This window comes from Cyanistes caeruleus, chromosome Z (assembly GCF_971803275.1).
Source record: "Cyanistes caeruleus chromosome Z, bCyaCae1.hap1.1, whole genome shotgun sequence".
Lineage (NCBI taxonomy): Eukaryota > Metazoa > Chordata > Aves > Passeriformes > Paridae > Cyanistes > Cyanistes caeruleus.
The window spans coordinates 60,283,227-60,306,332 of record NC_141732.1 but is presented as its reverse complement, the minus strand read 5'-3'; the positions used below and the strand labels follow the sequence as shown (position 1 = coordinate 60,306,332).

Below are 23,106 nucleotides of genomic sequence, written 5' to 3'. Positions count from 1 at the left end.
CATCAGCAAACCTGCTGAGGGTACCTTGGATCCCTTCATCCAGGCCAGTCATAAACAAGCTGAGTGAGACTGGACCCAGTATTGATCCCTGAGGAACACCACTGACCACAGGTCACCAGCTGGATTCTGCTGACCCTCTGAGCCCTGGATCCTGACTCTCTGAGCTCTGCCATCAGCCAGCCCTTGGCCCACCCCACTGTCCATTCATCTAAACCACGTTTCCTGTGCTTACCTATGAGGATGTTGTGGGAGATGGTGCTCAAAGCCTTGCTGAAGTGGAGGCAGACAATAACCACTGCTCTCCCTTCATCTACCCATCCTGCCCTGCCATCGCAGAGGCTGTCAGATTGGGCAAGCATGATTTTTCCCCCTGGGGAATCCCTGCTGTCTGCTCCTGGTGACTTTCTTTTCTTCTGCAAGCTTGGTGATGACCTCCAGAGTGTTCTGTTCCACCACTTTTCCAGGGATGGAGGTGAGGCTGACTGGCCAGTAGTTTCCAGGGTTCATCATGCTCTTTTTAAAGATGAGTCTAACTTTGTCCTTTGTCCAGTTGTTGAGTAGCTCTCCATGGTTTTTCAAAGATGATGGAGGGAGGGTATCTTAGCAATATAATCTACTAGCTTCCTCAACACCTGTATGTACATCCCATCAAGGTCGATGGATTTATGAATGTTAAGCCTGTCTAGTTCAATCTTCAATGGCTAGGGGAAGGTCTTCTTTCTCCAGCCTTCTTCTCCTTGCCCCAAGGTCTGGGGTTTCTGAGGGCTGACCTCAGCAGTTAACAGTGAAGGAAAGAAGGCATTCAGTAATGCTGCCTTCTCTCTGTCTTCCTTCACTAGCACATCTATCTGATTTAGCAGTGACCCCACATTTTCCCTTGCATTCCTTTTGCTGATGTTGTACTTGTAGAAGCCCTGCTTGTTGTCCTTGGTATTCCTTTACAGACTCAACTGGAAGTGGGTTTTGGCCTGCCTTGTTCACCTCCTTGCATTCTGTGACAGTGTTCCTGTCATCCTCCCATGTGGCCTGTCCCTTGTTATACATTCCATAAATGTTGTTCTTCTGTTCAAAGTTTGTTAGAAACTTCCTGCTCATCCATAAAGGATGCTCCCTTTGCTTAATTTCTGGTTCATGGGAATGCACTGGTCCTGAGCTTGGAGGAAATGATGTTTGAATATTGACCAGCTTTCTTGGGCCCCCTTCTCTTCTAGAGCCCTAACCCATGAAATTCTGCTAGAAAGTCTTTGAAGAAGCAGAGGTTAGTTCTGTGGAAGTTTAGGGTTGTAGTCCTGATTGCTCCTTTGCTTCCTCTACTCTGGATCATGTTGAGTTTCAACATGTCTTGGTTGCTACAACCAAGGCTGCCCCCAACCTTCACATTCTCAGTCCTTCCTGACTTGTTTGTACGAGGTCCAACAACACACCTTTCCTTGCTGGCTCTTTTACCACTTACATCAAAAAATTACCATCAATGATCTGCAGGGACTTCTCGGACTGTGTGCTGGATCATGTTGTCTCTCTCCAAAAAATACTAGGGTGATTGAATTACAGATCTATACTCCCATTTACCTCTGACTTACTGAAGTCTTGGTCTAGGCTTCTAATGATGTTGAGCATTACTGCGTTTCAGTTAAAGGCTGTGCTTGAAATAGAATTTTTATTACATAGGTTATTTGCCTGAGATTTTTTCTTCTCATTTTAAAAATAATACTTTTGTTCTGTTTTGACAAAGTTATTTGTCACTGTTTTAGTCACTGTTAAGCTTTTGCCATGATAAGGCCGGGTGCTGCTGACTGTTTTATTGCAGAAAATAAATAGAAATAATGATTCTGAAGTGTTCTTTTTATATGCTTAGGGTGGGTTTTATTTGTCAAAATTAACTCTTGAGGATTGTTTTAGTGTAGGCAGTTTAGATAAACTTTTCAGCTAAAAAATATCTATTACAACACATATCTAGTTAGAGATTCTTTAGTTCCAGTAAAACAGGAAAATGCTGTTGTTAAACAAAGAAAATGTAACTGATTACAGGTTAACACCATTGCAAGTGCAACAAGTAAAGTGATTTTATAATATGGTTTGATGAGAAGCTTCATGTTCTAATTGTGTAAAGGATTTCTGATTCTTTTAAATCAAAGCAAAATAGAAATGGTGAATTGACATCTGGTTAGATTTTATTTGTGGAATGCAAAAAAGAGATAATTTAAGTAAATGTCTCCAGAATTCATACCTGACATTGCTCTTCTGAATTAACTGAAATTATCTTGCTGCCCTGGCCCTTGGAGATGAGTGGATGTTTTGGGGTGGGTTTTTTTTCTCTTGTTGTTGTTTTAGTATATAGAGGCACTGAGAACTTGCAAAGTATTCAACCCCAAGAAGAACTTTGAACTTGATGTTTTGACAAGTTAGGAGTAGAGAATGGTTGGGTTTGGTTACATTCTAGTATGCTGGATCAGTAAAAAACCCAGATTTCTGTGCTCTCTGTTCCCTTAGTTTTCTCAACAAAATTCAGCAAGCATCCTTATATTTTTTCATTTAACAATTGGCTATTCACTGTATTTACTAACATGTTCTTCCTCCTGTTGTTACCATTCACTATTGTTTTTCAAGAGTAATGTCTTTTATTTCTTTTTCTCTGAATGTTGTCTGTGAGCAAGCACAGCGTGTTTTTTTAGTGTTCCTTGCCTGCATGAGGACACACAGCCATGGATGCCGTTGAGCATTGTTTTTATGCCAGAACCAGGGATCCTCAGACTATAGTTTCATATTAAAATGGTGTCCATTTTAGTTCAAACCACTTCTCTTTTATCCAGATTGCAGTACTTTGGTTTATTTGTTTGTACTGATACATTTGCCAGTCTCATTCAGTGAAATGCATGACATAAGCAGTCAAGTTTGGGGATTTTTTTTTTTTTCCTAAAGAGACACAAAGAAATAGCTTGGATGAGAAGGGAGGAAGAAGTGAAAATACCTTAAGTTGGCACTGTCACCAAATGAGGCTTCACCACCTCAGCCAGAGAATGCCAGTGATACTTAAAAAGGGAAAGTTTCTTCACAGTGCAGGCTGTCTTTGCATGCTTCAGGTCCTTTTAGGTGGTTATCAGGTTGGAGCCATCCTTTCCTTTCCCAGAGATGATAAGAAAAATGGATTGAAGAGAAACACACGTTCAAGCTAGGGTGTTTGCAAAATGGTGGTTGCAGCTTGTTTTTTAAGTTCACCTTTCCTGCCCAAGAGAACTGGATTGATCTTAGGGGAAGTCTGTACCAAGCCTTAATGCCACCCCCTACACATTTCACCCTCCTCCCCGCCTTGATTTCCTGATGAGTAAGAGGTGTCAAATACTTCAAGATTAGAGTGAATAATTCTGTATTCTGTTTATTGTAAAAACCTAGGATGTGTTCCTTCTAGAAAGACTATGTTGTTTATAGTTTTTCCTAAATTCATGAGAATTTGTGCTGTTTTTAACTGGAAGATGTTAATGTAAATTGTGCTGTTACTTTTCACAGTATAGCATCTGTCATTGAGAAACCACAAAACCTGTGTTTTGGTGTCTTCTGTGGTGCTTGTTACTGCTTTAGGCAGAGAAAAACCCTTATGGGTTTTTTCATAATTCTTTGTTTCGACATGAAAATGCAGTGACTTCTGACTGCTGGCTAATTAAAACCTTTCTGTATTTGTCAAGCAGTGTGTTAGGTTATATACTCCCCAACTCAATCTTTCCCTTTTCTGTGTTTATATGTGCTTAGTTCCATAATTCTGCACTAGTTTGTAGACAGTGAGGTGGACTAAAAAATACATCACTGTATTTTGTGTCTTCTTCTGTCTAGTTTGTCTTGTCTTTCTGTATAGACATCTGATAACTGATTTTGTTTTCAACTGCTGCTGATGTAACATCCTTATATGAGGCCTGAGAGGGGGAAGCAGTGCTTTCTTGACCATGAGCGATCCCATCCTGTTAGCATCAGACAGGAAATCTAAGGGACTAATGATACACTGAAACTATTGCTGCTTTCAAAACAAATTAACATAGACTGAGGACAAAATTACTGTGATCTTAAGCTCTACTTGAGGTTAAAATGAAAATGTCCCATGGGTTCTGGAAGGTCTACAGATGGTGTTGGACTGCAAGGTGTTTGGGTGATGGGAGTATGCAGGGAATCATCAGAGCTCAAGGGAAGAGTGATGGTTCATGAATGATGTTAATTTCTTCTGGGTTAAAATTTAGCATATATGCAAGATTTCTGTTGATCTTGTTTACTTTCATTGGTCTTCAAACCAATGTTTTTATTTTCAGCTTCATTTTACAATAATTTACATGATTGTATAGTATTCTATTCTGTTTTACTGTTTACAGTTTGTATTGGGTGTAGGTGGCAAGTATTAAATAGCTGGTGTTTGATGTCCCACCTGTAAGGGGACGGGAGAACCCAAGACTTGCAGATGCTTTTCAGAAGGAATAACGAAAATTACTGGGTCCATAAAAGCTTTTGAAATTTTGTTAGTTAATTAAACATGGTGCGGAAGTTGGTACGTTAGTCCTGCACCTCCTAATGTATGTACACAGCAGTGGATTTTGGATAAAGATGTAGGGTGAAAAGAAGGAGAGACAAATTAAAGATGGAGAGAGAGGGAGTAAGAAAGAGAGCCAGTGCTGGCTTCTGTATTTATCCAGACAATGGGATGTCCAGGATCCAGGGGCTGCCATGCACCAGGGCTTGATTTGGGGTGTGTTTTTAATAGATAAACTTTCCCTGACCTGGAGAAAAGTTTCGGGTTTTCTGTGTAAATTAGTCATCATGCAGAGTCTGTTCTTCCAGGTCCTTATGCAAATGTGTCCGAGGGCTTTGGATCTTTGGTGGTCTTGTTCTTCTCATACAGTCTGTGTCTGCTTCTCTACCTCATTTCTCTGTTTGTCCTGTACTGAGCTGTGCTTATCTCCAGGAAGAAGATCAAAGACGTGTGTCCCAGAAAAGCGGTGTCCTACCTCTGCATGGCCCCTTGTCCAGTCACATCTTGTTCTTTCTCACCGTGTTACTGCCAGCAGTCCTTGGCTGTTGTTACCTACAGTCCTTGGCTGGTGGCACAGCCACCGTGCTGCTGGTGTTTGAGGCAAACACATTAGACCCTTATCTTCTGGGATCCTACATGGGGATCTGCAGGTGTGACTTTAGTACATGGGAAGTTGCCTGAAGCTGCCCCCATGCTGGATGGAACAAATTCCAGCTGTTTCCAAGGTGGACCCACCACTGGCCAAAGCTGAGTCAGTTAGCAATCTTGGTAGCACCTCTGTGATAATATATTTAAGGAAGCATTAAAAACAACTGTACAATAGCCAGGCAAGAAAAGTGAGGATATGTGAGACAGCCCTGCAGACAGACACCAGGGACAGTGAAGGAGGGAGAGGAGGTCCTCCAGGCACCAAAACAGAGATTACCCTGCAGACCATTGTCCAAGGTGGATCAGATATGTGCAGAGTGATGTTTTTTTTCTTTATATTCTTTCAAGAAGTGAAAAAAACCACAAAACAACCCAAGATCTAGATAAAGGTTATAATATTCCTGTTGGCTGTGAACACTGAACCTCAGGTAAACTTGTATCAAGGCTCTAATGGTTGAGGAAGCAAAGGAGTTTTATATGTGCTTTGAGTTTTTTTCTTTTTTTTCCTTCGCTGTCTTCATTGTTTTACTATTACTGTTTTAACCCCATTAAGAATTGGGGTTGTTAAGTGATGGAGAAAAATAAGCCATCACAACATTGTAGGTCTGCAAGACAATTTTTACATTGTTGGATTTGGTGGTTCAAGTGGTCTGATGTAGTCTATTAGGAAATCAAGATTATTCTTGATATTCTTGCCTGTTTTATGGGCAAGAAAAAATCACTATCCTTTGTGTACCTTTCTACATTCTGTGTACTTAAACTAAACATTGAGAAGTTCCTATCTGAGCAAAATAAGAGAAGCACATATTGTGTGTGAAATCACGTTTTCCTGTCTTTGATAGTTCTAACAGTGGATTCTCTTTTGTGTTTTCTGATTCCTTTCATCCATTACAATTTTTCTGCTAGGGCAACTGGCCACAAGATGGGTAGACAGAGAGAGATGTGTGTTTGTCTGACTGCTGGTTTATAAAATATATATTATAGAGGAGTGTCAGCGAGGAATGCTTCCTGCCACTATCCTGACACACCCATTTCCTAGTATTGGCAGCCATCTCTGTTGTAGAACATGAGGGTTAAACAGTTCTTCCTGTATGTGTAGAAGTAAAATTTGAACAAACATAAAACCATTTTGAATTAAATCACATTGCAGTTCCCCACCTTCACCTAAATGAAGCTTTCTTGGTTCATTCCGGCTTTTGAAGAGTTACAATTAGATATATGCCCAGGTTGGTCAAACCAGTGCTTTGGAGGATGGTTGTTTATTTGGTACTTAAATATGAGTTTTGAGTTTTTGGGCTTAAGATGTGATCTGTGAGTTTAAGTATATAAAAGGGACATGGTAACTGAAGGAGCTATGACCCAGCTCTGTGATATTGTACAGGCATTTGTTTGTTAATCTGTTTACAGTGCTGTGGATGCATGTGATCTGTTAGCAGATCTTTCTTCCCACATGCCTTCCAAAAGCTCAAGAGCTGTCTTACAAAATAAAGGAATAAGTTAAGAAAACTAAGTATATGTGGGTTTTGCATTGTTCAGCTTTATGAGTTTTGATGCTTTGGAAACTGTAGAGACATGAACAAGTACGACTTCAAGTGAAAAGAACATCCACTGAAGAAGAGTGGGAAAATAGTGTAATGAATCTGGTTTTGTTGAGGTATTTGAATTACAAGTAGTATATTTTTTTGTTATTTATATGAGGCATATAGTAAACTTTTTAATATTCTGCTTTCAAAATATAGTTCTCAGAAGCTGAAATAGCTGGAGAAAGTGAATTTATTGATGGCTGCAGCTGGTGGGATATAGGTGTGCCTTTCCTTGCCAGACTTCTGGTAATCAACTCAAATGTACAATCCCTGCCAATTCTTGTTTCCATGACATATGTTCTTCTGTTCATACTCCTGTTTAAAGAGACTGCTGTTGATGCTTCTTTTGAAAGTATCGTGTTTTGCCATTCTCTGAACTACTATTACTACTAGCAAAATGAGATAAAATTTCTTTTTAATCAAAGGCTTTCTGTTTTTATGTGTTGGCCAGGGAATTCAACTTGTGTTTTCATGTGCAGCATCAGAGGCTTGGAGAAGGCATGGGTAACTTTGATCAAGTGAGCACATCAGCTTCCATAGCATCTTTGGCATCTGTCTATGGGTGGCTGGAAGATGTCATTCTTAAGCCTGTTCCTGTGGAGGAGGCAGGAGGAGCTTATGATATCTGTTTTGCTGACTTTCCCATTTTGTGGAAATCCCCAGTGTGAAACTTGCAGTCTCCAAACTCTTTGTATTGCAATAGAGTTAAATATCTTTTTAATTCTTTAGATCACTTTTTGTTTAAATAATGTGGCTGCAGTTTTATGGGAAATATTGTGTTCTGATAATCAATGTTGTAGCAAAATTCTAGCAACGTGGAAGCATTATTAAAAAATGAGGTTTTGACATCCCACTATTCTAATGAAGAGTTTTCATCCATTTTTTTTTTTTAATGGATGGATGTAGAATCTGACTGTTCACAGTCAGTTCACTGTTCACAGCCTGTGTGATAAATTCTACTTCTGGTTAATGAAAGCACTAAAGTATAGCAGTCCCTTGATCTGTTGCCATATGAATTGTACATACTGTGACGTATTTGGCAAGCTAAGCTGCACATAGAGGAAAATCCAAGTGCATTACTTGTCTTAGTGAGAAAAGGGGTCTTGCTTGTGACTTTACATAGTGCCATGGGCATGGTATTTTATGTTCTCCCTGTATGACTAACGTACTGTCTGAAAGTTGAAGTGCAGTCTGGTAAATGTGTCTGAAATACTTTTTTGGCACTTGGAGGAGAAAGTTTCCTGTCACTTGTCCAGAAGTTGAAATATAATTTCATCAGTTCAAAAATAGGGGAGATAAAAAAAAGGCATATTTTTGTTTGGAGTGTTGGCAGTTTGATTGAGAAAATAAATAGTGCTGTTTTGGAGAAGTATGTATATTTAAGCCGATTTCCCAAGGAAATGAAGCTGACATGATTGTGTTGTTGGTCTGCATATGTTGGTCCTTCTTGAAAAGTTGAGTCTGTCATCTAATTTCAGACAAACTTGAAACCTGAGGTAATATTTTGAAGATTTTGTGAAAATCCATTGCTAGTTAGAGAAAGAGATCTAAACTTGAGTTGTTACTGCAGCAGGAACATGGCTGATGTGTGCTGTCAGTGATTAGCTAGTCAGCACCATTTAGGTTTGCCTTCTCAGGCTGAATAGGGATAATGTAGAAGTCATGGAGAATAGAGGGAACTGTTGTAACAATGAGTTCAAAGGAAGAAAGGTTTATTCCCATAGCAAGCTGAAGTTTCCTTGTTCCAGTGTGCACAGCAAGATCTGTTGAAGTTTTCCAAAGGGCATGAAGTTGCAAGAAGAGGTCATGTTGTTATCTCTGCACTTGGAAACTTTTCTGTTTAAACTGCAGAAAGAACAGTTGGTAAAAACTGATTCCTTTTATTGTATTCTGTCATTAAATGAGGGATTTGTAATTAGGGTATGTGAATTTGCATGTACAAAAAAAACCTGATTAGTTTCCTATAGCTACAATTTAATGCTCTGTAGAGGGTGAATTTTATTGTGCTAAACAAAAATACTCCACTGACATTTGTAAAGGTAGGATAAGCTGTGTTGTAAAGACAAAATTGACGCTTCAGAAATGCCCATTTCAAACTTCTCTGATCCTCTGCAGTGTAGGAATGTGTTAGCTGGTGACAAGTCACAGGCTAAACCTTGACTTCATCTTCTGGTATCTTTAGATGTATTAGCACCATTTAATGTCATCAGAGTTCTGTTGTATTTAAAAGAAAATGTGTACACAAATGTATATGCAGGTACATATATATGTTACTTCTTTTCAGTATTTAGCAACCAGTGGAAGGTTGAGAAACTGCATGTGAGTATTTCTGAGGCTGTGTTGGTTTTTAAATGGACTAATTTCCCTTTCACAGTGCCTGAAAATGACAACAAAGCGGAATTTGTTTTTGCGGCTGGTGCCATGCCGCTGTCTGCGTGGAGAGGAGGAAACGGTGACTACACTTGATTATTCTCACTGCAGCCTGGAACAGGTGCCTAAGGAGATTTTTACTTTTGAAAAGACCTTGGAAGAACTGTATTTAGATGCTAATCAGATTGAAGAGCTTCCAAAGGTATGTTGGATGATTTTCCTTTTAGGTACACTTATTAAGTCTTTACTTCACCAGCATTGTAGAAGCTAATAGTGTCTAGCTTCAGCTTTTGGGCTGTACTTTGCCATGAAGCAGCCTTAGTAGTCTGAAAGTTTATGCATTTGAGCTGGACTGTTTTGTTGTATGAATTGGAATGAAATTGTTCAAGCAACAGTTCCAGCTCAAGAGAGTTACAAAGCAGAAAAGACTGGTTAATAAATCTATTTCTGTGCACTTAGAAGTGGGTAGACTACCACTTGCCTTGGTCTAGTCTACAGTTTAATTATCCATGTGATTAGAAAGATTGCCTGAACATTCATCTTTTGTTCCTTTTTGGGTTTGGTTTTTTTTTCCTTAACTGCAGGGACATGTAATAGCCTACACTTGCTTCAAGTTAATGGGATTTAGAGTAAGTCATACTTAAAGGCATATTTCTGAGGAAGTAAAGATTTTTCCAGCTTTTAAGTAATTTTGGTCAGTATTTTTTGTTACTCTTTCAATTTTCAAAAGAAAACGCCCCCACATTGAAATTCAAATACAGCAAATATCACAAGCAGAGAGATTAGGGGTAGTGAAGGCTTGTAATATTTGAAATTATCCTAGCCAATATGGAGCCAGAGTTTCAAGCTGTGTATTCCTTTTCCATTTTATTTAGTCTTCCAACTTGAAAAAGGCTTTTAATTAAGCCATTTCAAGTATGAAGTGTGTGATACTTATCAGGCCCCCTCTAGTTTTCTGAAACCCTGTTAAGACATTCCCACTCTCACCTTTCCTATTTGCCACTTAGAAAACACAAGTAATATTTTGTGATCTGGCCTTTGTATGCCACAACACAACTCTTTTGGGGCTGTTTGTCAACCTTACCAATGAAATGACACATAAGTGTGGCTGTTGGATTTTTTTTAATTTCTCTGAATCTTTTAAGAATTCCAGCTTATTTCAAAGCTCAGTTCTTACAGTACAGTTCCTTAGTTTAGCTGACCTGTTGAGGACACAGTATGAGCAAACCAGGGAGGAGAGAAAGGTTGTGGTAGAGAAGGAATTGACTTTACATGAAATGTTGGTGCATAGTCTCAGCTTCAAAATTGACAGTGAATTTGAAATTATTTCATCCTATATGCTAAATCACATCTGAAAAAGTACCATATTTACTCCAAATGCCATGCTGTGCATTTGAGCTGAAAAGCTCAAACTAACAGTTTTACTTTTCTCTCTCATTCTGATGTTTGGAAGAAATCAGAATTCTGTTGTAAAATAGTCTTTAATTATGTGGCTTCCTGCACTTCATTTACTACTAGTAATTATGAATACGTAAACACTAAAGAAGAACAACAGAAGGAACAACTGCAAAGCCAACATCACCCTCCCTTCCTCCTCCATTTTCCTTTAGGGATCTTGCAATTCCTTGTGCTGCATGTGCCTTGACCTGAGTTATCAGAAAAATTTCTAATGATGCCAAGATTTTAGATTTTTGCTTTCCAGGGAAACAGTTTAAGTATGTATTTTTGAAATAAGGGAATGGCTCCAAAATATCTGAGCTAATTAAAGAATCCTAAGTGACTTGTAACTCTTCAAAGCCTTTATGATAAATGAGTTCTAACAGGCATATTTCTGAAGAATTGGAAACAACAGTAGACAAGTTAAAGCCCCTTCCTTTAACTGTCCATCTTGCTAATCCATGTCGGCTTTTGTTCTGGGGTGGTATGTGCAAATTTTCAGGAATGGGACTTGTTCAGTCTCTGGTTCAAATAATGGCCTTGTAGTTGAGAGAGACACAAAGAATTTTGGTCAAACTGAGCCCATTGGTATGATAGTGATTGGAATAATTTTTTTTTTGGTCAATGAACACTTCCTGGCTTTTTATGATATCTTCTCAGAATTCCAAAAGAGAAAATCACTGAGTCAAGGTATTTATGCATGATCTTATCCAAAGTTGTCACGAAAGGAATGTTCAGCAGAAATTGTTCAGATGAATCTTTTCACCTGCTATCTTACTAAATCTGTTTTAATGCTATTTGTAAGTTTCCTGCATATCTTTTGAGGTTTTTTTCTTCCATTATGTTAAGATTATTTGCCCTACGTTGTCAAAATGTAAAGCTTTTGAGGAAGAATCTCTAAGTACCTTGAATTCAAGAAGAGATCTGTCTCTGATCTAGTATTTGATAAAGATGTTAATGCATGTATACACAAGAGATTAGACAGTTTTCTGTACTCCTAGCTTGAACTTTGACTAGTTTCAATATTTTCACTAGTCATTTGTTTCAAAATTTTCCCAACTTTTTGGATTCTTTTTTATACTTACGAAGTGTGAATGGGAAGAATAATAGAAGATGTAGAAAATGTAAAAAATTTCTACTTTGAGAGGAGGTGAATATCTACTGAAATCCTGTGTTCCAGAGCGATTTGACTTCAAAGGATGTGTCTATCATATTTTCTTGTCTTTCTTGAATAAACTCTACTCACGTCTGGGGTGTCACATGGCATGTCTATTATAGAAAATGTTTTGCAATGTTTGCAGGCCTATATGTAACTACAGGTCACAGTTTCTGAGATCCTGGAAGCAATTTGTAGGAAGTATTAAGCATAGCTGCTGACTTGTGACCATCTACATTTTTTTTGCTTTCTTAAGCATTGTAATATGAGTCAATTTTCAATGAAAGTAGTTAAAAAATTTTGGTAGTCAAAAACTCTAAATAACCTGGTCTTCATGCCATGAGGTGAGAAGTTTACAGGGGTTAAAAACAAAAGCTATATAGAGAAAACTGAAAGAAAATCACTTTCACTTTTTTCTTTGTTTCAATAGCAACTTTTTAACTGTCAGTCTCTACACAAGCTGAGTTTGCCAGACAATGATCTAACCACATTGCCAGCATCCATTGCAAATCTCATTAATCTCAGGGAACTGGATGTCAGCAAGAATGGTAAGTCACTTTGCTTATTGTATTGAGGTAACTAGGAGGCGAATCACCATTGACTGTACAAAGACACTAGTGAAACTATGATTTCTAGATGCTACGCAGCTAGTAATTTTAAAATTACTACTCTAAATCCCTGCTTACAATAAAAAGATGCTCTTTTATGATCTGGTTGTGATATTTGTGTCTCTTAGATTATTTGATTTGTAGATAATGCTGTCTGGCATTTTATATTTTCTCAAAATACATAAGCTCAAATGTTAATTTTAGTAACTCTTATAATCTTTCACTATACTGAAGAGAGTTTTCACAAGAACTTGTAATTTTTGCTGGATTTTATTGGTATAATGTATTTCATATGAAAATTGGTTTTGGTTTATTTTAATAAGCTGTTAGAATATTGTAGTATAGTAGCACTTGGCTTTGCTGTCCTGCTCTGGGGATGGTAACTTCTCTTGCATGGGTAAGTGTATTTATGTGTCCGTAAACATGATTTAGTTCACTTGTCCGACATGTTAAAAATCTATCATTCTCTGTGAGTCAGACTTTTATAAGTTATGAAATATTGGAAGTACTGTATACGTGGGATTTTACCGATGGTGCTTCTCTGCTAAGCTGGCAGATACGTGGAACTGTGTAGAAAATGAAATAACATTGTCATTGAACTTAGTTGTGTGATGTATTTGAGAGAGAAGATAAATTATGCTAATTGAGGAGCATAGAATAGTTTTGTCTTACTAATTTAAAGTTAAGTAAGAGGGTACCTCATTGAAATAATACTTGAAAATAAGAGTTACTTAAATATTCCAAAGATTTTGTCATTCGATTTATTGTGTTATTTGGGCTGCTAACTAATTATGACTCCACAAAGAGAAGTGAATTCTGCTTTACTAAGAAAGCATTCCAATTGCTGATGTCTTGGTATTTTCCTGGATTGTTTGTTGTAGCCCAATCTGTACTTAAACTGTCACTCTATTATCTCTGCTTAATGAACACAGCATTTAGTGTGATAAATTGACCTGATTGTTACTGATCTCTTCCTGGTACAAGTGGATTGATAGTCTTTCTTAAAGAATGCTGGCCTTAAACTGTCACACTAACACACAAGAGAGGAAGAATCATCTTTTTGTCCTGGACTGAATTGTTGAAAGTGTTAACTGTTTGTAAGTTCTCAATGCAGAAGACTTAAAAGCAGCAAAAGGGGATTTGTGTGCTGCTGTTGGCAAATTCCATAGCTCATGTACATAAATAGTCAGCTGAAGCTTGTCTAAAATGTCATGGCCCTGAACTAAGCCTAAAGAATTCAGTGCTGAAAGAGCACTTGTTCATCTGAGGTAGATGATATGCTATCCCACTAAACTATGAATTTCTGTTATCTAGAGGTTGGTTTTTTTAACACCCTTCAGAGAAATAAAAGGGGATACAAGCTTATATAAACTACTACCATGTGCCTGGTGCCAGACCTACCACAATTTGGATAGCTTCTCTGAGTGGTGTTGCACATAAAAAACAGTTCTGAGGTCACAAGTTTGTTTACTGGGGACATCTTGTTTTCAGTAGTTCTAAAAGCTCTATAAAATTCAAAAAAACCAAATTAAGAGTCCTTGTTTGTTCCTGCTGGGTGAAGAAAGAAGTAGTGCTCTTTATTCTCTAGTAAACTCGGTATTATTTGAGACCTTGTTTGTTGGCGTAAGTGCCTTTCCCTTTCTCTTTAGCTCACTGCTGTTGCAACCATGGAAAATTTTTCTATTGACAATTGCAAGCCTACTTTCCTCCCTTGTGTCTGTTTTTCTCTTTGTAAGAGTTTACTACTCACTTTCTCATTGTTCTGATGGGTGTCTATAATAGACCCAAATAGGTGGTATTTTACTACTTTTCTAAGACTAGCAAATTTTATCAAAATCTGCAATTCTTCCTTTTTCTGTTATATCTCAAAAGAATAGAATGTGGAAGCAGTGGACTTCTGTGAAAAGAATTGCTTTAATTCAGTTTATAAAAAAGCCGTGATTAGGGGAGATTAGTCCCCAAAAGTACAGGATGATGAGAGATGCCAAATTCCAATAATTCAGTGGTTTTCAGATTCCTGGGGTTGCAGCAAGTGAATGGTGATAGTTCCTCTACTGAAGTACTGATATACCATAAGTGTTTCCTTCTGAGATGAGCTTGGCTAAATCATGAAGTGCAGATGCCTTGACATCAAACATGCATTTATTTTTAAAGGTTGTATTTTTAGAAGAACAGCTAGAGTTTAGTTTTCAAATACCAGTATACATAAAATATGATAGGACTTTCACATAAAATATTTGAGATGTTTCTGGCACGGGCATAATCAAATGTAAAGTATTTAGTTTTTTAAAAAGCTAATAGGAAAATGAAAAACCAAGCTTGAAATTTAAAATGTTTCCAAATTACCTTATGAATTATACTCTGGCTTACAGGGTGAGACCAATTGTGGGAGACCATCCAGTTGTCCAAGCAGAATTATATGCATATATAAACTCATAGATCCATAGCTCCAGGTGCTCATGAGACAAACAGTCTTGTTTATTATTCAGATCTCATTTAAATACCCAATTCAAATCTCCCAGGCTAGACATCTGTTGGCTGATATCTCTCTCACTGCCCAGCTTCCTGGCCAGTGGAGTGCTTACTTCTCAGCTTGGATGGGGCTGGCTGTGGGTCCCCTGTAACTTACCCAGGGACATGTTCAGGCATGAACTATGCTAAACTGGATTGGATTTCTGTTATGGTCAGATTTGCTTTGTCCAGTCCAGGCCAGCTGTACTGTGACAATGCTGTGACACTTAATATTTGATGGTTAGATGAAAGATGAAAATTGCTGAAATTTTCAAGGTTGCAGATTCATTATGTGTAAGATGTTAGTCCAAGAAAACAATCTTTGTGGTGCTTTAATAGCATGTGAAAATCTTGCCCTTTTAATTTCTGGCTTAAATGTGTTTGATTTCATACACCTACACACAATATATAAAACTGTATAACAGAGACACAGCAGATGAGCAAATACTGATACTTAAGAATATTTGATAACGTTTTATCAGAACATTTATACATCTTATCTAGCATCCTGTCTCCAGTGTTGACCAAAAGTAGAAGCCTAGGGAAAATTTAGTAAAATACAGGAAGCCAGGAGACGTGCATTGTTTCCCTGTATGCTCCCAGTGTGCAGCACCTTCTCTTATTGGGCCTCCTTGAGCCAGACAGGGTGATTTTTTAATTTACAAATCTGGATTTAACTACTACTCTGCCAGTTTATCTACTGTTCAAAGTGATGTATGTTATGAGACATATGCTGAGTTAGAGCACAAGCCTGTAATGGTTCCAAGTTGAGGAGCATACAGGAGTCTTTGTACAAGAGTGTGGTCTGGAATGTATTATCCATGGCTACTGAAGTGGTTGTGGTGCCTAAAAATACCAAACTGCTGCTATATGTGCAGCAAACGTAGATTAGAGTTAGCCTTAATTCTGCTTTTATTGTTGGTAGTAGTCAATAAATTCTGTAGCTCTTTGGTAGTGAGGACATCAACTGTCCTTTTATGGCATTTTAACCTGATTCCCAAGGCTACTGTGAACCCTTAATATCAGAAGTATTTTGTTGCTTCTTTCCAGATACACCTCAGCTTTGAAATTTTTAGTTGAAGCCTTGTGCTGTCATAGTCACAAAGATGAAATGATAATTGAACAAATGGTTCAATAAATTAACTGTGTTCCTATACCAGAAATTACATCCTGCACTCACAAAGCATTGAGACATGCGTTTCCTCTCACTCCTGTAACCTGATGGGTTACATCTTAAGTTGCAGCATACAGAATATGAGACAAGTGTAGAAAAATTAATTTAATTAATGTTTTATTTTTGAGGCTAAAGGAAATCAAAACATTTTTAATCCTGTATGGCAAATTAATTTATATATTGACAGCTGTACAAAAAAATAACCACCCTCCAAAAAAATCCTGCAACACCACTCTTCACCTCTGGAATCAGAGTCTTTTGGGGTTAAACTTTAGGCAACAGTAATTTCCATGTGACTGTGGCATGCCAGCCTTAGCATGCATCTAGGGCAATGTGAAAGGCTGTCAAGGAAATACTTTTGCCTCTTCTCTGAAGAAAGGGAAAGCATTTATGTGCAGTGGCTGATGGCTTACCTAAATGTACAGAAGAGTTAGATTTACAGGTCAGTAGAATCAAGTGGTTTGAAAGGCTGAAACATAGGATGAGGTGACTGCTAGGAAAACCAGGCTTTCCTGGAAGATTGGGAAATGCACTTGAAATTGCTTGTGTCTGTGGGATTAGTCTAGTGGGAAACAGAGATGATCTATTTTTTCCCTATGTGCAGGTGGTGAAAGAAAAAGATTGATTTTTTTAAGTTCAATATTATTCAGGTCTTTGGAGGATTAAACAGAAAGAAAATTACTAGAAGACCAAGAATAACCTGGGGCTTTGGAAATAACAGTACCTTCAGTAGTATCTTAGGTATTTCTTTCACAGTGATGTTACAGCAAATTTACTCATGTCAGATTGTTAATCTGTATTAACAATTAAATTAAAATAAAAAAAATAATGGAGAAATAGACAAACTAAGCCTAAGACAACACTCCTCTCCCCTCAACCGCCTGCTTTCAGGCATATCCTATAAAGTTATTCCAGTAATTTTAAAGAGTTTTGTTAACAGATGCAAATTTAGATCAAATATGGTTTTTTTCAATGTTGTAAAATAATCTGTTGATTTGGCAAACCATCTTTAATACGCTCTGTGCCAGAATTTATGGAATTGGAGAATGAGAATCCAAGAAACTATCCAGTTTCATGTTGCTCATCTAGTACGTTTTGGATTATGGCTGTTCCAAGGAATTGAGAATTGTTCATAGTCATAGAGGGAGACAGATCCAAGTATTGTTTTCTGCTGGAAGAAGATGGGAAGATCCTGAATACAAAATTACTTGCTGTAAATTTGCCTTTTCTCTGCTTATACTGACAGAGAGGCAGACAGGACTGGGGTTTTTGGTCATGCATGATAGTGAAATAAAAGATAATTGATTTGCTGTAGAGTTCTGAGTCTGTAGCTCTGTGAAGGTATATCATTGTATGGAGGTTAGAAATGTGCACTAAATGTAGGCAGCCCTTCTATTTAAAGTCCTTTTTCAAGCATTTGTAGTAGTATTTCTTAAATACATTCTGATTGAAGGTCCTGAAAAGAATTTGTCTGTTCACCATAAAATTATCTCTGTGAGAGAGGATGTGAATGGAATGAAATTTCAATGCCGATAAGGTTTTGAATGTGACATTTGCATGTATGTATCTGAAATTCTGAAATAAGTTTATTAAAAATGTCTCCCTGGAGTCAAAAGAAATGTTTGTAACAAAAGAAAAGGTATTGTAAAAGTAATTACGGGGTTTGTAGACGTGGATTTGCATGTAAAGACAGCATAGAATAGGATCACAGAATAGAATGATTTGTGTTGGAAGGGACTTCAAAAATCATCTCACTTCAACTCCCTTGACAGAAAGAGGGACATTTTTCACTAGACCAGGTTGCTTAGAGTCCCGTCCAACCTTATCCTAAGTACTTCCAGTACAACTTCTCTGGGTAGCCAGTTTTCACCACTCTCAAAATAAAGATTTTCCTAGCATCAAATCTAAATGTAGCCCCATCCATCCCATGTCCTGTCACTACTTGCTCTTGTAAAAGGTGCTCTCCATCTTTCTTGTACTGTCCTTTAGCTGCTGGTCTCCCTGAAGATGACTATATAAATTTAGTAGAATTCTCTTCTTTTGGATCTTAACTACCTGTCCTAGATTCTTCTCTTTCTAGCTACAGAATCTATTTTTAAGGGTGTATTGGTGGCTCAACTCCTGCTCTGAGTTGAGACAAGAGTCTGTTCTCCCTTGCCTTGTGAATTAGCTGGTCCTACTTGCTTGGGTAGGATATTAATTACTTTCAGCTCCCAAGGATTTAAAGGAGCGTTATCACCCTGCCTGTGTGAAAGCTTAATCCTAGCATCAATGGCCTGCTCAGATTCCCAGATAGTAACACTGCCCAGTGAGCATTTTATGCAATGAAGCTTGTCTGTCTGGAACACTTACACTCATGGCACTCAACTCTGCCTTTGGGTTCTAGCAGGGCTCCCAGATTCTGGCATTCCCTGCAGCCGAGGGTTTGGATGGCTCCCTGAGACTTCAGGAAGTCTGTTCGGGTTTAGGCATCTGTCTGAGGAGGCTGTGGACTCTCTGAGTCTCACGCTCAGCCCAGCAGTTGCAATGGGTAGACACCAGCTTTGTTGCCAAAAAAGTTTGCTGCATGCATGCTGCATGTTGACCACTGTAGGATGGAGCAGCTCCTCCTCTGTGCCCTTTCTCATGAACTGACATGCATTCCTCTGCACCACTTCCTTCTAAAGCCACACATCCTGTTCTTACTCACACTCACAGGACCCATTTAAGTCTCCCATGATCACTTGCTCCTGGCTATTCCTTTCTCCACTGCAGAACTGCTCTCTCTCACTTGCAAGAACTGCTGCAACTTGGTCATTTCCTGGCAGTCCTGATAGGTCTCTCAGCTTTGACTCAGTTTTCCTTGACTCCAGGAACCTGCTGCCCAGCTCAAACCTAGTGCTTACTCTGCCAAGAACTTAGCATAGGCACCAGTGGTGTCACCATTGTCACTATGCCTTGCCAATTCACCAAGAGAGCAACTTGTATCTTTATTTTTGTAACGGGGTGTGCTTTGAGTGACAGTTGTCTTGTAATAGCAAAAAGTGACTGGACGCATAGCATTAATTTTGCAGTCCAGGGTAGTAGGGAGCAGGGCAGGTGGAAGCAAAGCAGCTTCCAATGGTTACATTTTGTGCTTCTTTTGGTACTTGACAGCATTCCATCCGTTAATTAAACATGATTGAAAACCATGTAACTTTGGAGATTGTCCAAAACAGCATTATGGCCACAACTGTTGTCAACAACTCTGCTACTGTTCCACATTTTGGAATTTTACCCTGCCCTGGCATGTGTTGGTTTATGTAAATTAGTGTGTCAGGCGTATCTTCAAGGAGCCTGGCTGAATTACTCAAGAATTACTGGTGATCCCCCTTTTCCACAGAACAGATATTGAGAAACCTTTCTTGCAGCTCATATTCCTTGTAATTTACATTATATAAGATACATGGTTAGAACAAGCCTAGAAAGACCTTACTCTAAAAATTGAAGGTCTTCCAAATGGTTTGAGGAGGAATGCTTGGAAGACTCTTACGTGTCTGCTGCACTGTCTCAGCTGTGCTAGTACATGTTTATAAAAGCAATAAAAAACCCAAATCCACAAACCCCAAAACTGTAATTAGAAAGGTGTTACTGCTGTCCTACAGATGAGCCTTGCATATGTACACCCGAGATGCTGGTGTGTCTGAAACCAGCTGCAGCAAGGAAAGAATATGGGAAGGTGAATGACTGTTCAAAAAGTAAGTGTGGGTGGGCCAGTACTGTGCAGTGAATTGTTTGGGTTCTGATACACTGCTTACATTGAATAATAAAATGTGCTGAGTTTAGTTCAGAAGGTATGCAGCAATCTCACATTAAATACATAAATATGTAAGAATATAGACTGTGACTGATATTATAAGTTTTCAGTTTAAAATTTCAGGTTTTGCAAACAGACCTTTCATATTTTTGGAAGACTTGTGGCATATATTCTTTAAAATAATTTGATGTCTTAAATCCTTATGGGCTTTAAGGACAGTTGTAGCAGAGGCCTCAGGGGAAGAACAAACAGCAGCTTCTGTTTTTGTGGTGGAGCTGCTTGCCCAGAAGTTAGACCCAGGATAAACAGACTAGCTAAGGGAAGAAAGTAGGTAATCATGCAAACTGAACCTATATGTTTGCCTCTGTGTTCTCTATACTTGCAAGGGTGCAAGGTGGACTAAGTGCACAGCAGCCTGTAGTTTCATGTATTTTGCCCCAAGAGAGCTTTTTAGTGTGTCTGTTGTTTGAAGAGATGTTTTTTTCCCTTGCGTTGTCTACCAACAGAGATCTAGTTGCTGCAGACTCCTTTGCGATCATCACATATGTGGCTTCTAGAGGTTTCGTATATGTTAGTGATTTTTCTTCCCGTGTGCATTTTAGGGATTGAACCAATACTTTTTCCTTGCTCCTATTTAAGCTTATTTAAATTTTTTCTGTGTAAGAAGAGGTGTAACTCTCTACTAGTAGTACTACAAATCAGTAGGGACTGCCACTTCTGCATAGCAGTGATGGTTTCTGTAACTGATGTCTGGACATGCTAGTTTTAGCATTTGTTTCTGAAATAAGGTATGACCACAGTATATGCAGCAGAGCAAGCCTCCATCTGCATTAGGGCTGAAGCAGGAGCCTATAGGGCTGTCAACACTGAGATCCATTGCAGTAAAGGATTCTGCCAATAGTGGAGCTTTGACTTGCACAATTTTCTGTAGATATGGAATTGCCAGTACTTGGGTGAAAAAAATCTTATCTGATGGAGAGAAACAAATGTCTGTTTTTTCTCCTGCTCTGCAAGTTACACTGACCCTGGTGATAGGAGAGGATTGTGCTGTGTCGGAGAAGGGGTAAGTGTAACTCCAGATGGTAAAGGGAACTCTAGTTATGCTTAGTTCTTAATCCAGGCAGAAGGACATTTGAGCACACTCGCTGTGACAGACTATGCAAAAAAAATATAAATTTTTGCTCTCCAAGGAGTTAGAAATCAGGTGATATTCTGTATTTCAGTCATGTTATGTGATCAAGAACTGAGGTCGATTGCCCCCAGATTTGTGTCTGTTGACCCAAAATCCCTGTATGACCTTTTTAATATGTCCTTTGGGCACATGCCACAGCTGGTCTTGGATCGTGATTGAATATCACAAGGTTAGATGGTGAGGTTTTGCCAAGTAAGAGTTCTGAATGATGAACACTCTGCTTTTGGCTTAATCCATGTATGAATTTTAAATTTCTCTTCCTTACCTTATGGCCAGATTTTCTTAAATATTCTTTCAGGGTTTGTTTGGTTTTTTAACTTTTGTTTGGTCTTTTTGCTTGTTGCTTTGGGTTTTTTTGTTTGTTTGTTTGTTTGTTTTGTGGATTTTTGGTGGGAATTTTTTTGTGTGTTTTTTTGGAGGTGGGTGGGGGTTTTTGTTTCCTTTTTGCTTGCTTGCTTGTTTGTTTTGTTTGGGGGGTGGGGTGTTGTTGTTGAGGGGGGTTGTTGTTGTTTTTGATAGAAACTGGCCAGTGAGTTTAAGAGTGCTTGAAATCTGGGAAAACAGGGAGAAAGGAACAGACAGATAAATGGTAAAAGCTATTACATAAATCTTCTGTGGTAAACTACACTACAAAAAGAACTTTGCTCCCAATTCAGTTTGGATCTGGTGGTTAAAAATGATCATCAAATTGTGTTTTCTTCTACTGTGCCCTGCAAATGTTCATGTCAACAGGCAGGATGGTTGGTAATTTTTTGGAAAATGATGAGCATGGTCTATAAACCAGTTGAGCACTGAAATATGTTGGACACAGTGATTGTTACCATCTAAAGTACAAAATGAATGATATGTTGAAGAGCCTGTCCATACAGTGCTTTTCAATGAAAGTGGAATAAGGCTGCAAAAGACCAGGTGATCTGTTGCACTGTCTTCTGTTATCTTGAGTATCAATGTACAGAGAAAGCACTAAAAACCCTAAACAAAAGATGGGATTTAGAAACAAATGTGGATCTCAATTTGCAGTACTCAGCTAATAAGAGGCTTGTGGAAGGATTTAGTTGGCCATCTAATGGATTAATTAGCACTGTATTAAAAATGAGTGAAGACAAATGTGGTCATAGAATTCCTTAAAATTTGCTGAGGTTCCTTAAATGGAAAGAAGATTCAGAACACTGAGGATGGATGAAAAGCAGAAAAACAAGCAATAATTCCTCTTACAAAGCGCTCTTTACAACCCTGTTTTCCTTCCTTCATCTCCTTTTCTCATGTCTCTCTGCCTTATTTATAATTCTTTCTACTTGCTTTTTGAATTTTTCTTGGTGGGAGAAATGAAAATGTTAATTCAACAGTAACTGCATGCTTCTAGCATGCAGGAAGATTATAGCTGAGGGAAAGGGAGTGGTCACAACATTGTTATATAGCCAGTTAGTAAATGCAACTTCCTATCATGTGGTAGAGAGTAGCAGTCTTCTGATTTTTTTTTTCCCCTAGCTTCTGAATGTGTATTACAAGTAATAGGTATATTTCATGCTGTCATTTTCAATATGGTGCTATTTTGAAAGATGGCCAAATGATGGCCCAACTGAAGTACTGAGTGAGGCTGGTTAAGATGCTATGTACCATAATGATTCTAGCTTGAAGAAGAACCAAAATTAAGGCTCCCTCATTGTTAGGTTTCTCATATCAGTTGAATTTCTGTTACTCATTTGTTGTTTAAACAGTTGCTGCCTCTTGCCCAAGGCATAGTCAAACAGGGGACTACTGTAGTGTCCTCCGATTATGTGTAAAAGCATGCTGATTTAACACGTCTGTATTTGGAGAGCTAATATTTTATTTGGCTGTTCCTTTGAGAGTAAGCTTACATTGACATCCTCCCCTCTCATACATGTGCTATGTGTTTTGATTTTTAGGTAGTTATCACAAATTTAAGCTGTCTCTGCTTCCATGAGTTCATGACACAGACAGTGGAAACTAATATTACATACGTAAGGTTTATAATGTGCAATCTTTCATCCAAAGCCAGTTGTGAGACCATCTCTGAGAAAAACTAAGCTTAGAGAATCTCTCAGCATTATTCGAACAGCAAAGCTAAGGGAACAGATTGAGTTTGAGACAAGACTCGGCCTCCAAGGAAGAGCTTAGCAGTGG

General features: G+C 38.4%; 1 protein-coding gene across 13 annotated transcripts in view; it reads left to right on the top strand.

The window, feature by feature from the left end:
• The window catches only part of ERBIN (erbb2 interacting protein), a 116,320-nt gene that overhangs the window by 44,754 nt on the left and 48,460 nt on the right, over positions 1-23,106 (top strand). For all 13 annotated transcript variants that reach the window (XM_086867008.1, XM_086867012.1, XM_023943802.2 and 10 more), the window contains 2 exons: positions 9,113-9,310; positions 12,132-12,249. In XM_086867008.1, the coding sequence (XP_086723134.1) occupies positions 9,122-9,310; positions 12,132-12,249 (307 nt within the window). In that variant the 5' untranslated portion in view covers positions 9,113-9,121. The remainder of the gene's footprint in view (positions 1-9,112; positions 9,311-12,131; positions 12,250-23,106) is intronic.